The 15008-nt window shown below is 36.3% G+C and overlaps 1 protein-coding gene across 3 annotated transcripts in view; it reads right to left on the bottom strand.

The window, feature by feature from the left end:
• Positions 1-15008, bottom strand: part of AGO3 (argonaute RISC catalytic component 3) — a 115576-nt gene that overhangs the window by 32369 nt on the left and 68199 nt on the right. For all 3 annotated transcript variants that reach the window (XM_008585475.1, XM_008585491.1, XM_008585484.1), the window contains one exon: positions 12597-12781. In XM_008585475.1, coding sequence (XP_008583697.1) covers positions 12597-12781 — 185 coding nt within the window. The remainder of the gene's footprint in view (positions 1-12596; positions 12782-15008) is intronic.

Here is a 15008-nt window from a genome sequence, read left to right as displayed (position 1 = left end):
CCTGTGATGTGCCTGTAATCATGTTTTTGATAAAGTCTCTGTGTCCTGGGGCATCGATAATGGTCACGTAATACTTGCTGGTCTCAAATTTCTACAGGGAGATATCAATGGTGATACCACGCTCACGTTCAGCTTTCAGTTTATCCAAGACCCAGGCATACTTGAAGGAGCCCTTTCCCATCTCAGCAGCCTCCTTCTCAAACTTTTCGATAGTTCTTTTGTTGATCCCACCACATTTGTAGATCAGATGGCCAGTAGTAGTGGACTTGTCCGAATCTACGTGTCCAATGACGACGATGTTAATATGAGTCTTTTCCTTTCCCATTTTGGCTCTGACTTAGCAGTGGTTTTCACAACACCTGTATTCTGGCGGCAAACCCGTTGCGAAAAAGTCAGAAGGTATATATATTTAACATTTTTACAGATACTAACAAACTGCCTTCTGAAAAGATTCATTCACTTATTCAACAAATTTTTAATGAGCACCTAACATACACTAGTTCTGTGCAAAGCTCTGTATATATAATGTTGAGTCAACATAGACATTGTTCCTGCCCTCACAGATCTCATAGTCTACTCAAATAAGCATTAATTAAATAACTGCTCAAATTTAACATTACAACTGTGAAAGCAGCAACATAAAAGAGAGATGCAAGGTGCAAAGACAATAAAAGTGAAAAAATTTAACCTTGTTAGGAAGGTCAGGCAAAGCTTCCCCAAGGAAGGAATGTCTGAACTAAAATTCAAATGAAGAACATGCATTCATTTGGTGAATGGGGAAAGTAGGATACAAGAAGTAACACAGGTAGAAGGAACAGAATGAATAGAGTCCCCTTGGGCAAAGAGCAAGAGGAATCCCCTAGAAAGCCATGGATTCGAACATGCAAACCTTTGGAAGCTCACCTTAAAAATCAATTTTATCAAATGTGTGATGAAAAACAATTGAAGAGGTAATAGGGAAGAAGGTAAAATCAAATTTCTGTTTTTAAAAAATCACTCTGGATTACGGTTATAGCTCCAGCAGGTAAAACACTTGTAAGTCACTCTTCCCATCCTCACAAGAAGAGAAATGCTGAACAAACTGAAAATCAATTACTATTCTTAGATTCATCAGAGAATTGAGGTCACAGTACAAACCACCACCACTAAAACAGGCAAATACAGAGAATAATAGCTGACATCAGCTTGTTGGAGCAGGAGATGAAACTAGTAACTGATAAGAATAATTAAATACAGTAATTAATAAATTGCAGTAGGCTGAGTGTGTAGTAGCTTGAGAATTAAAAACTCCTGAGGGCCCAGTCTTAAAAGAGGCACCCATACTTTCAAGAGTTTTACCAGGAGCCCCACCAGGTTTTTACCTTGAAGATCCAGAGAAAAATCCCCTCATGCTTGAGGCAAGGGACAGGAAAAAGGAAGCATTTTGAAATACTATGCTCAGAGAGGTTTCCTTAATAAAGGCCTGACTTCAAGAGAAATTACTTTACTAGAGCTATATCTGACTGGGGAAGAGCAATTAAACAATTCCGGCCCCCTCTAGCCTTCCTGTCTCACTTAAGGAAAAAGAAAAAGCAAAGAAGCACTTGTGATGGTCACAGCCAGGGATTCACACTAATAATGACCAAAAAACCCCGGGATTTAATCACAAGGTTATAGAACTTGTCTTCTCCCCAACATCCAACCACCACATCAACAGGGCTCCAGTATAGTAACAGTGGATTACAAATCAGAGAGCTACAAGATCAGCTGCTTAGGGAAACCCTATGACAACAGGGGAGGAGGGGGAAAAAAAAGAAAACTGGAGAAAACTGAAGCTTCCGGCACCTACAACTACAGCAAACATTAAACATAGTCCAGCTCTTAGCCAGACTGAATAAAACTTCACACTAAAAGTCTGATTACTTCAGTTTCCGTTACCAGATTCACCATGTCCCACTGTAAACAAAAAATTACAAAGCATACTACAAGGCAAGAAAAAACACAGCCTGAAGAGACAAAGCAGGCATCAGAACCAGACTCAGATATGATACAGATTTTAAAATGATCAGATTGAGAATTTAAAATAACTACAATTAATATAAAGACTAATGGAAAAAGTAGAGAATATATAAGAAGAGACAGGTACTGTAAGCAGAGAGATGAAAACTCGAAAACAGAGTCAAAGGAAATGTTAGAAATCAAAAACACTGCCACAGAAATGAAGAATGCCTTTGATGGGCTCATCACTAAACTGGACACAGCTGAGGAAACAATCAGTGAGCTTGAAGATATGTCAATAGAAGCTTCCCAAACTGAAATGCAAAGAGAAAAAAAAGAATGAAACAAAACCAGAACAGAATATCTAAGAAATGTGGGATAATTACAAAAGGTATAACATAAAATTGTAATACCAGAAGGTGAAGAAAGAGGAAGGGGCAAAAAAATATTTAAAGTAAAAATAGCTGAGAATTTTCCAAAATTAGTGAGATACATCAAACCACACAAACAGTAACCTCGAAGAACATCAAGCAGGATAAAAAAACAAAAAATGTATAGGTAGGCATATCATACTCAAATGGCGAACAAACAAACAAAAAAAACAAAGAGAAAATCTTGAAAAAGCTAGAATAAAAACCATCTTTCTCAGAAAGGAACAAGGGTAAGAATTACATTGGACTCCTCATCAGAAACCATGAAAACAGAGTGTAGTGAAATTAAAGTATTTAAAGAAAAGAACCTACCATCGTAGAATTCTGTATCCAGTCAAATTATGCTCCAAAACTGAAAGAGAACTCAATAAACTAGGAACAGAAGGGTTAGGAACTTCCTCAACATGATAAAGCCCACATATGAAAAACCCAGACCAAACATTATATTCAATGGTGAAAGACCGAAAGCTTTTCCCTAAGATAGCAACGAGACAAGGATATCCACCTTTCACCATTTCTATTCAACATACATAGTTCTGGAAGTTCAAACCAGAGCAATCAGGCAAGAAAAAGAAAGGAAAGGCATCCAAATAGGAAAGGAAGAAGTAAAATGATCTCTACTTGAAAATGACATGATCTGATATGTAGAAAACTCTAAAGAATCCCCCCACACACAAAATTAGTGCTACTAAACAAATTTAGCAAAGCTGAAATATTCAAAATCAACATGCAAAAATCAGTTGTATTTCTATATACTAGCAATAAATAATATGAAAAGGAAATTAACAACATTCCATTTACAAAAGTATCAAAAAGAATAAAAAATTGAGGAATAAATTTAACCAAGGAGGTGTTAAGATTTGTATACTGAAACAACAAAACACTGCTGAAGCAGTTAGAGGAGAATTAAATTAATAGAAAGACATACATATTCATAGATATGAAGAATATTGATAAGATAACAATACTACCCAAAATGATCTACAGATTAAGTGCAATCCCCATCAAAATCTCAACAGCAATTCCTGCAGAAGTAGAAAAACATCCTAAATTTCATATGAACTTCAAGAGATCCTACCTAAATAGCCAAAGTAATCTTGAAAAAGAACAAAGTTGTAGAACTCACAGTTCTTGATTTCCCAACTTACTACAAAGCCATAGTAATCAAAACAGTGTGTTTCTGGCATAAAACAGACATATAGATCAGCGAAATACAATAAAAAGCCCAGATAGAAAACCTTGTATATGTGGTCAATTGGTTTTCAAAATGGTGCTGTGACCATTCAATGGGGAAAAAACAATTGTTTAAACAAACGTTGCTGAGAATACTGGATATCCACATGCAAAAGAATGAAGATGGACCCTTACTATGCACCATACAGAAAAATGAACTCAAAATAGATCAAAGATCTAAACATAAGAATTAAAACCATAAACGTCTTAGATGAAAACAGAGGAAAAGCTTTGTGACATTTGATTTGGCTATGGTTTCTTGGATGTGATACCAAAAGCATTTCATCAAAATTAAAAACTTTTGGGGCTGGCCAGTTAGTTCACTTGATTAAACTGTGTGTTAATAACACCAAGGCCAAGGGTTCAGATTCCTATACAGGCCAGCCACCACCTTCCCCTACCCCCCAATAAAAAGTTAATATGGTAAATTTATGTCATGTGTATTTTACCACACACATACAAAAATAACTTGTTAAAATATAGTTAACTCAGGAACACTCCCAAGAAAACAATACATCAGGAGGAATGAAAACTATGATCAAAATGTGACACCAAATTTGACTTGAGAAGCCATCATCTCTACTAACATGAAACAAATGTAGAGATCCCAGGGCTCAGGAAAAAGAGGGCAAGAATACATCAGGAACTGAAGTACAGGGAGCAGCACTCAGGAAACAAAAATTAAATAAGAAACGGCAAATGATGAAAGGTTTTCCATGAGAAAAACAAATAAGATGAAGGTTAAAAAAGGACTTCTTAAAATAAGAATTCCAGAATAATTTAGCACTTGAAATTACATATCAGACAATTTGATTTATAAGTAAACAAAGAATTATATGGCTAACAAAAAAAGTGAAGGAGAAATAATAAGTTTCTCAGACAAATAGAAATTGAGGTAATTTGTTGCTAGTAGACTTGCCAGGCAAGAAATGTTAAGCAAAGTTTTTCAGAGAGAGGTCAAGAGATACTGATTAGAAACTCAGATCTACATAGGAAAGAAGATCAGAAAAGGAATAAATAAAATAAAATATTTTATTTGCTTATTCTTAATTGAACTAATAGATAACCATATGTTCAAAATAATAATAACAGTAATATATTGGGTAGTTACAGTTTACAGATAAGTGAAATGAATCACACAGCAAGTTATGAGGGACAGAAGGGAGGAATTGGGAATGCTCTGTTATAAGGTGCTGGCACTATCCATGAAGTGGGTACAGTGTTATTTGAAAGTGGACTTAAATTAGTTGTAAATGTGAGCACCACGCTCAGCCAGTGAGCAAACCGGCCATCCCTATATAGGATCCGAACCCGTGGCCTTGGTGTTATCAGTACCGCACTCTACCGAGTGAGCCACGGGCCGGCCTAAATTAGTTGTAAATGTGTACTAAAAACTCTAGGGCAAACACTAAAACATTATTTATTTATTTTTGATGGCTGGCCAGTATGGGGATCTGAACCCTTGACCTCAGTGTTATAAAGCTGCGCCCTAACCAACTGAGCCAACTTGCCAACCCCCTGAAACACTAAAAATTTTAAAAAGTATGATTGACATGCTAAGAGAGAAAAGAGGAGAGAAAATGGAATCATATAAAATGCTCAATTAAAACCAGAAAGAGGAGGAGGGGGACCAGAAAAGATAGAAAAAGAGGGGAAGATAAAAATAAGGCCCAACTATATTCTTTCTACAAGAGACACCCTCTTTAACTATAAAGATACATTAAAAATAAAGCAATGGAGAAAGATATACCATGCTAGTATCAACCAAAAGAAAGCTGGAGTAGCTATATTAATTTCACACAAAGCTAACTTGAAAAGAAGGAAAATTATCAGGGATAAAGATGGGGATTGCTTAATGACAAAGGAGCCAATTTTCCAAAAAGACATACCAATACTTAAAAAGTACACATCTAACAAAATAATGTCAAAATACAGAAGGCAAACATTGATAGAACTGCAAGGTGAAAGAGACATACCTACTATTTTCGTAGAGACTTCAAACACAATTTTATCAGTAATTGACAGATCTGTCTGTTATTGATTTCCAGTTCAATTGACAGTATACTTCCACGATTGTGATCTGAGAGTATACTTGTATAACTTCTATTCTTTTATATTTGTTAGGGTGTGTTTTATGGACCAGAATGTGGTCTATCTTGGTTAATGTTCCATGTGAGCTTGAGCACAATGTATATTCTGCTATTGTTGGATGGAGTATTCTTTTTTTTTTTTTTTCCTTTTTGTCTTTTTTCGTGTCCGGCAATGGATTACAACCCTCAGTGTCGTGCCCGTACTGGACCGGGATGGAGTATTCTTTTTTTTTTTTTTTCCTTTTTGTCTTTTTTCGTGTCCGGCAATGGATTACAACCCTCAGTGTTGTGCCCGTACTGGACCGGGACCGGCAACGGGATCGCAACCCTCGGTGCTGCGCCCGCACCTCGCTCAGCCAGTGAGTGGGAACCGGTCTGTATGTGGGATCCGAACCCTCGGCGGGAGCGCTGCTGCACTCCCAAGCGGCGCACTGTAGCAATGCGCCACCGGGCCGGCCCTGGATGGAGTGTTCTATAAATGTTGGTCAGATTCAGTTGACTGCAGTTCAATTCAACTATATCCCCAAATATTGGGTTATTAAGTAACACAGTTCTATGTAACACATGGGCCAAAGAAGTCTCAAGAGAAATTTAAAGATATTTTGAACTAAATGAAAATAAAATACATCTTACCAAAGACTGGGGATGCAGTAAAAGCAGTGCTTAAAGGGAAATTTATAGCATTAAATGAATATATAAGAAAATAAGAAAGATCTAAAATGAATAATCTCTGTTTCTAGCTCAGGAAAATAAAGAAGAGGAATATAGACCTAAAACAAAAAGGAAAGAAAGATTAATAATCAGAGCAGAAATCAATGAAATTGAAAACAAGAAATCAATAGAGAAAAAGCAATAAGCAATAAAGCCAAAAGCTGGTTCTTTGAAAAGATCAATAAAATTGATAAACCTCTACCCAGACTAACCAGGGAAAAAAAGCAAAGATACAAATTACTCATATCAAAAATGAGAAAAGTGTCATCACTACTGATTCCATCAATATTTAAAGGATAAAAGAATGTTATGAACAATTCTAGACCCACAAATTTGATAACCAGATGAAGTATATCAATTCCTTCAATTCCAAAACTCACACACAAAAAACAGATAATCTGAAAAGGCCTCTATCTATTAAGGAAATTGAATCAATAATTAATAACCTTCCAAAAAAGAAAGCACCAGGCCCAGATGGTTTCACTGGTGAAGAGTACCAAACATTTAAGGAAGAAATGATACCGATTATCTACAATCTCTTTCAGAAAACAGAAGCAGAGAGAGAGAATACTGTCTAACTTATTTTATGAGGCCAGCATTACTCTAACACCAAAACCAGATAAACACACTAAAAGAAAGGAAAACTACAGACTACACAGATGCAAAAATTCTCAACAAAATATTAGCCAATTGAATCCAACAATATATAATAAGAACTATACATCATGACCAAGTGGGATTTATTCCAGGTATTTAAGGGTGGCTCAACATTCAAACATCAATTAATGTAATCCACTGCATTAACAGACTAAAGACGAAAATTCATATGATCTTGTCAATAGGTGCAGAAAAAGCACGTGGCAAACTTTATCATTCACTCAGGATATAAACTCTCAGCAAACTAGGAATAGAGGAGAAATTCTTCAACTTGATAAAAATACAAAGAAAAAGCCCCTACAGAAAACCTACAGCTAACATCATGTTTCATTGTGAAAAACTAGATGCTTTCCCCCTAAGCTCAGGAACAATACACAATGTTCCCTTCCACCACTCCTATTCATCATTGTATTGGAAGTCCTAGCCAATGTAATAAGAAAAGTAAAAGAAAGAAAAATACACAGACTGAGAAAGAAGAAATAAAACTGTCTTTGTTCACAGATGATATGATTGTCTATGCAGAAAATCCCAAAGAACTAAAAGAAAAACCTCCTGGAACTAATAAATGAGTACTATAAAATGATAGTAAACAAGATAGCATGATGTTGGTGAAAGAATAGACACACAGGCCAAGAGAACAAACTAGAGAGCCTGGAAACAGACCCACATAAATATAGTCAGTTGATCTTTGGCAAAGTTTTATTTATTTTCTATTTTTATTTTTATTTTTATTTTTTTTAAAGATGACCGGTAAGGGGATCTCAACCCTTGGCTTGGTGTTGTCAGCACCACGCTCAGCCAGTGAGCAAACCGGCCATCCCTATATAGGATCCGAACCCGTGGCCTTGGTGTTATCAGCACCGCACTCTACCGAGTGAGCCACAGGCCGGCCCTATTGGAGGTAGTTCTAAAGCATGGGAAATAAAATGGTTGCAGGGAGCTAAATAACTTTTTCCCCCAAAGAGTCTTGAATATCAGCTTTCTCTGAAGCTACTATACTAGGTTCATGCTACATCTGGTTGACACTCTATGCCTCATTTGTTCCAATTAGCGAAATTCAGGTGCATAAGCACCCATCCCTTAAGGACGTTTTTTGCCTTTTCCCTTTTCTGAATGTATTTAACCACTGTTCTAAGGGCTAACAATTTTTGTTCTATGTTTCTTTTCAAAGGATTCTCTTATTAGTAACTTGTTGCGTCTCATACAAACCATGCGGCTCTTTGGCAAAGTTTTAATTCAGTGGACAAAGGATAGTTTTTTCAACAAATGATGCTGGAACTACTGGACATCAACATGCAAAATAAATAATTTAGATACAGACCTCACATCTCATAAAAATTAACTCAAAATGGACTATAAACTAAAATATAAAAATAAGAAGTATAGGGCCGGCCCGGTGGCGCACTGGATAGTGCGCCGCTTGGGGAGCGCAGCGGCGCTCCCGTCCGAGGGTTCGGATCCCACATACAGACCGGCTCCCGCTCACTGAAAAAAATAAGAACTATAAAACTTCTAGAAGATAACATAGGAGGAAACTTAGGTAACCTTGGATTTGGAAATAACTTTTTAGCTACAACATGAAAACCATGATCTATGAAAAAAAATTGATAAGTTGGACTTTATTAAAACTAAAAAACTTCTAAAGAAAAAGAAAAAAATCAAAAACTTCTGTTTTATGAAAAACACTGTTAAGAGAATGAAAAGGCAAGTCACAGACTAGAAAAAAAATTTCCAAAATACATATCTGGGGCCGGCCCGGTGGAGCACTGCTACAGTGTGCCGCTTGGGAGCGCGGCGGCCCTCCTGCCGAGGGTTCGGATCCCACGTACAGACCGGCCGCTCACTGGCTGAGTGAGGTGCGGGAGCAACTCTGAGGGTTGCGATCCGTTGCCGGTCACGAAAAAAGACAAAAAGGAAAAAAAAATACATATCTGATAAAGAACTTGTATCCAAAATACACAAAAAACACTTAAAACAACAAGAAAACAAACACCCCAATTAAAAAATGGGCAGAAGATCGCAACAGACATTTCATTAAAGAAGATATATAGATAGCAACTAAGTGTATGAAAATATGCTCAACAATATGTGTCATTAGGGAATTTCAAAATAAAACAATGAGATACCACTACAAACCTATTAGAATGGCTAACATCAAAAAAACTGATAATGCAAGTGCTGAAGAGGATGCAGAGAAACAGGAACGGTTATTCACTGTTGGTGGGAACGCAAAATGGTATGGCCACTTTGTAAGACAATTTAATTTGGCAGCCTCGTCACACAAAATAGCAATTGTGCTCCTAGTAATTTACCCAATTGAATTGAAAACTTATGTCCATACAAAAACCCACATGAATAATTAAAGAACCTTTATTTATAATGCCCAAAACTGGAAGCAACCAAAATGTTGCTCAATAGGTGAATGGATAAACAAACAGCTGTTCATCGATACAGTGGAATGTCATTTAGCAAAGAAAAGAAATGACCTACCAAGCCCTGAGAAGACATGGAGGAACTTTGAACATACAGTACTAAGTGAAAGAAGCCAATCTGAAAAGGCTACATATTATATATAACTCCAACTATATGACATTGTAGAAAAGGCAAACAAAACGTAGAGATATAAAAAGATCAGTGGTTTCAGGGATTTAGGGGGCGGGAGGACAAATGAATAGGTGGTACAGGAGATTTTTAGGGTAGTGAAACTAGTCAGTGTGATACTGTAATACTGGATACATGACAACATATATTTGTCAAAACCCATAAAAGTTTACAACACAAAGAGTGAACCTTAATGTAGACTGTGGACAATACATTAATTATAATGAGTGAATAATGGTTCATTAAATGTACCACACTAAGGGAAGATGTTAATAATAGGGAAAACCACGTACAGGGGAGGGGAGGTATATGGCAATGCTATATTTATCTACTCAATTTTTCTGTGAGTTAAAACTAGTCTAAAAAATAAAGTTAATTCATTTAAAAGAAACCACTCTGGAAGCAGTTTCGAGAATGGACTGGAAGGGACTAAACAGAATGCAGTCAAGAACAACAGTTTGGAGGTTACTGAAATTGGTAAACTTTGCCTCTCATCAGTAGTATATGAGAGTGTATATTTATTCACATTTTTGCCAGCAATTGGTATTATCATTGCTGGTGAAGAATAATTTATTCCAGTTCATATTTCTTTAATGATTAATAAGACTGAGCATTTTTTTTTATAACACAATTGACTATTTGTGTTTCTGTTTTGTGTCCTTTGTCTACTTTTCAGTTGGGTTGTTTGTCCTTTTCTTATTGATTTACACATTCTTTTGAATTTAAAAAATAATAACCTATATTTTATTACAACTTTCACACTATCTTTTGAATTTTATAACTATTATTTTTAATCACTGCATACTATTTCATCAAAATAGTATACTTATTGTTTAAAAACAGTTCTTAGTAATTTTTTGGTATCACAGATGTCATTATAAAAATTATGTGCATAGAGATTTTTCTACAGTATGAATTCTTTCCTTTCAGTAGATTATTGGAATTGGAAATACTGAATTGCAGACTAAGAACACATTCATACTTTTGATGGAAAGAATATCATCAATTTATATGACCATCAGCAACACATTAAAATACTAGAGTCACTACATACTCACAAGTACTAGGTACTACAACACTTAAATACATTTGCTAATTTAGTAGTACAAAATTTTTCCTTTAATTTATTTGTACTTTACTGGTAAAAACAAATATTTTCTCATATTTTTACTTGAGAAATTTTGGTTTATATTCTTTTCTCATTAGTCTAAAAAGACTGGAAGAATTTTCTTCCTTTGTTGACCAATCTGTATGAATATTTTGTCTAATAATAAGCTAATTGTTTATTGTTTCCATTTGCTGCAAATATTTTTCACATTCTATTGGTTTCCTTTTAATTTTAGTGTATTTGTGACATAACAGAAAATTTAATTTTTACGCTGTTAAATCTAACAATTTTCCTTTGTGATTCTTCTATCATTTCTTTTTTTTTTTCTTTTCCTTTTTTGTCTTTTTTTCGTGACCAGCAACTGATCGCAACCCTCAGTGTCGCGCCCGTACTGGACCGGGACCGGCAATGGGATCGCAACCCTTGGTGCTGTGCCTGCCCCTCGCTCACCCAGTGAGCGGGAACCGGTCTGTATGTGGGATCCGAACCCTCGGCGGGAGCGCCGCCGCACTCCCAAGTGGTGCACTGTAGCAGTGCGCCACCGGGCTGGCCCCTATTTTGTGTTTTTTTCAAGATTCAATTATTTATATTTAACTAATTTCACAAAACTTAATTTTATTCACAGTAATAGCTAACATTTACTGAGTGTTTACTATATGATGCTATTCTAGATCCTTTACATATGTAGACTCATTGAATCCTTACAACTACCTATATATGGTTTAGGTACTATTAGTACCCTAATTCCACAGATGAGGAAACTAAGGCTTAGCGTGGTTAAGTAATTCAGACAAATCACACAAATAGTATAACTGAAAATTTTATTTTCAGTAGTATACCTGAATATTGAGCAATACGGTCTGACAACGGAGCCTATGCTCTTTATTTATTTATTATTGAATCATAATTGATTATACATATTTTTGGGATTCAATGTTGACATATGTTGATGAAATCAATATTACTAATATGTATATTGTTACAAATTGTACTTATTCTTTATGCTCCTTGTCCAATCTCTCCCTATCCCCCTTTTCCTCCCCCCTCCCACCACTGATAACCCTAGATTTCTTCTCTCCCTCTGAAAGAGTAATGGTTACTCTGTTGATTTGTTGCCTAGATGATTTGTCCAATGCTAAAAGGTGTGTTCAGATTCCCAAATACTATCATACAGCAGATGCTGCTTCTGTCACTCTGGAATGGGCTTTGTGTAGAGAGACATCCTGTTCTTTTCTTTGGTCTCTGCTGGTGACTCTCCTTGTGTCAATGCACTGCAGTGGCTGGCAGACCATCCATGTGGTGGTTGTGATGTCTAGCCACTTCCGCAGCAGCTGTGCTTACTGTGGTGGCTGTGGTGGGCCACGCACATGGAGGTGATGTTTTTGGCATGCTCCTTGGCGCTGGTGGTGTGCTTGGCTGTGGGCTGGGGATCCGGTCCCTGGATTGATGCCCAAGCCTCTGGGGTGGAGCCCCCAAGGCAGAGCCTGTGCTTTTAACCACTGCTTTTTACTGATACTCAAGTTATCTCAATGCCATTTTTATTAAATAATTCTTCCTTTAACCACCATTTTGCTATGCTTCTTTAGCTACTGAAATTCTTTTCATAGGCTCTCTTCTTGGACTATTTAGTTTGCTGTACTGATTAGTATTAAAGTAACAATAACATGATTTTATTTGCTGTAGCATAAAATACGCTTTAATATTTTAAAGTTTTAGGATATATTTTATCATAAACCTAAAAGGAATATCAAGTACTTGAGGAAAAATGCAGTCTTAAGATATCCTTACCATACACTGGTGTCTTCCCTGGCAGGATGACGATAATGAGCTGTAGACCAGAATATGTGTTCTTGAGATGACGGAACATGGGTTCTACGCTGTCTGCCCCCTGTGCATATTTGCAGAAACATGGCTGGCCCTGGATGGGCATCCCTGCATCCTTGGAAATCTTACGTAGCTGGTCTGTAAAACCCCTAGAAAGAGAAACCACTAAATATAAAACCTTTGCCTAGTCATGAATACCTACAAAGTAGTAAGGGAAAGTTTGTGAAGGGAATGGAGGATGAAGCAAAGATCTATGAGCTCCATATACAAGAGGTTGCCAGACTACTGGTGTTAAGGGCAATGGTGGGTCAGTAATCTATTTTGCAAACTAAGAACATACTATACAGTTATACAGCATTTTGCTTACAAAGGGTGTTAGTAATACTGTGTGCTGGTTAAGAGCTCAGCTCTAGAGTCTGAGATTCGTAAGTTAAATATAAATAATTGAATTGGACTGGAAAGTTCCAATCCCAGTTCTGCTAATTGCTAGCATTGAAATTTTAGGCAAATTATTTCAGATTCCCTTATCTGTAAAATAATTACTTCCCCTATAGGGTTCATGTGAAGATTAAATTAGATAAATCATGTAAAGCACTTAGCACATTGCCCAAGACATGGTAAGAGTTTGATAAATTTTAGCTATTGGACATATTCTAATTTGATCCTGACAAGATTCATAAGAAAGAGGCAGGTCAGGTATTATTCCCATTTTATAGATCAAAAAACAGTTTCAGGTACATTTAAGTATTTGGCAAAGGTCAAATGACTATATAAATGGAAGCACTAGAACTATCACCTAGCCCAGAATTTCTAGTGTTACCTATCTCAGACTAAGGTAGCAGGAAGGATTATGCCCTCAGAAGATAAAAAAATATGAAAACAAAACTTAAATGAAGCAGGCAGCACTGTAATGTATTTTCATCTATACTAAAAAGGAAAACAAAAAACAATTTCATATTTAAAGAAAATTCTGTATTTAGCATAAATGAGTAATGATGTAGGGGCTGAACACTCATTTCAGTTGTTTTAAAAACAAATAATGTCCACTGGCTGGTTAGCTCACTTGGTTAGCGCATGGTGCAAATAACACCAAGGTCAAGGGTTCCATTCCCTGTACTGGCCAGCTGCCAAAAACAAAAACAAAAACAAAAACAAAAACAAAAAAGATAAGGTCCTAAGTCAAGGATGAGAGTGGACTTAGCTCAAAACACTCTGATTCCCTCAGGACAGAGATGAAGTTTATAGGAATTCTCTTATTCTCCTTTTTCTTATTAGTGTTCAAGAAGTATAAAGTTGAATATTTTTACTCAACCTGAATACATAGGCCCAATAATTCTGAGCCATCTATTCAAGCCATGAATAACAAATATAAAATAAAAAGAACAACTCTAAGCTTGATAAACAATTGGAATTGCTTTCTTTGGCCTTTCAAATCAAATAAGATAATCATAGCATTGGAATAAACCATACTTTATGACATTTTACTTGAAAGCAGGGGGATAAAAACTTCAGGGAAAAAATATACTAAGTGATCATTAAGACATACATTTAGAGATCTGGGTCAGTAAAAAGGAATGAACAGCAATAAATAGAAAAAATACTTTTATTTCTCACATGAAGAAGGGAGAGCAAATTACAAATTGACCTGAGGTATGTTGGTCTCTATACCACTCAAAAACTTTTTATTATGGACATATTTTACATGAGCTAAAGTAGAGATTTAAATCAGACAAGAATCACTTTCTTTAGAAAATTAGATTCTAGAAGGCTGATAAGAAATTTACAAAATAATTATAATGCTGTCATATTTTGCACATAAAGTGATAAGCACAAATAGAGAGGATATTGATTGGTAGAGATAGGAAGGAGGCACTTTCAGTAATAGCTGCATGAATGGAAACAGGAAAAAAGGTTAGGGAGACAGAAGGAATAAAATGCTTTAGTTTCTTTGTCCAGAATATGTAAAAAGAGTAATAATAAAGGACTTAAGAGACAGGTAAAAAATATTAAGTGTCATACTGACTTTGAATGTCATTCTTTGTCAAAGAGAAGCTTAAAAGTCTGGCGTAGGGATAGTCATAAGTGGAGCTGGTGTTGTTTCATGACAGCACAGTTCCTCAAACAAGAGTGACAGAAGCCCTTGAGACTGCACAAGAGTCCCAAAGAAGAGGAGACAGATAAAGAAGAGGAAAAGAAGGGGCTGGCTGGCTAGCTCAGTTGGTTAGAGCACAGTGTTACAACACCAAGGTCACGGGTTTGGATCCCAGTATCAGCCAGGAGGGAGGGAGGGAGGGAAGGTGGGAGGGAGAGAAAGAAGGAGAGAGAAGGAAGTGGTGATTTTTTCAAGGTCGACTTTCAATGTCCCCCTCGGCTGGG

Source organism: Galeopterus variegatus, unplaced genomic scaffold (assembly GCF_000696425.1).
Source record: "Galeopterus variegatus unplaced genomic scaffold, G_variegatus-3.0.2 Scaffold106, whole genome shotgun sequence".
Classification (NCBI taxonomy): Eukaryota; Metazoa; Chordata; class Mammalia; order Dermoptera; family Cynocephalidae; genus Galeopterus; species Galeopterus variegatus.
This window is presented reverse-complemented; position numbering and strand designations above follow the sequence as displayed.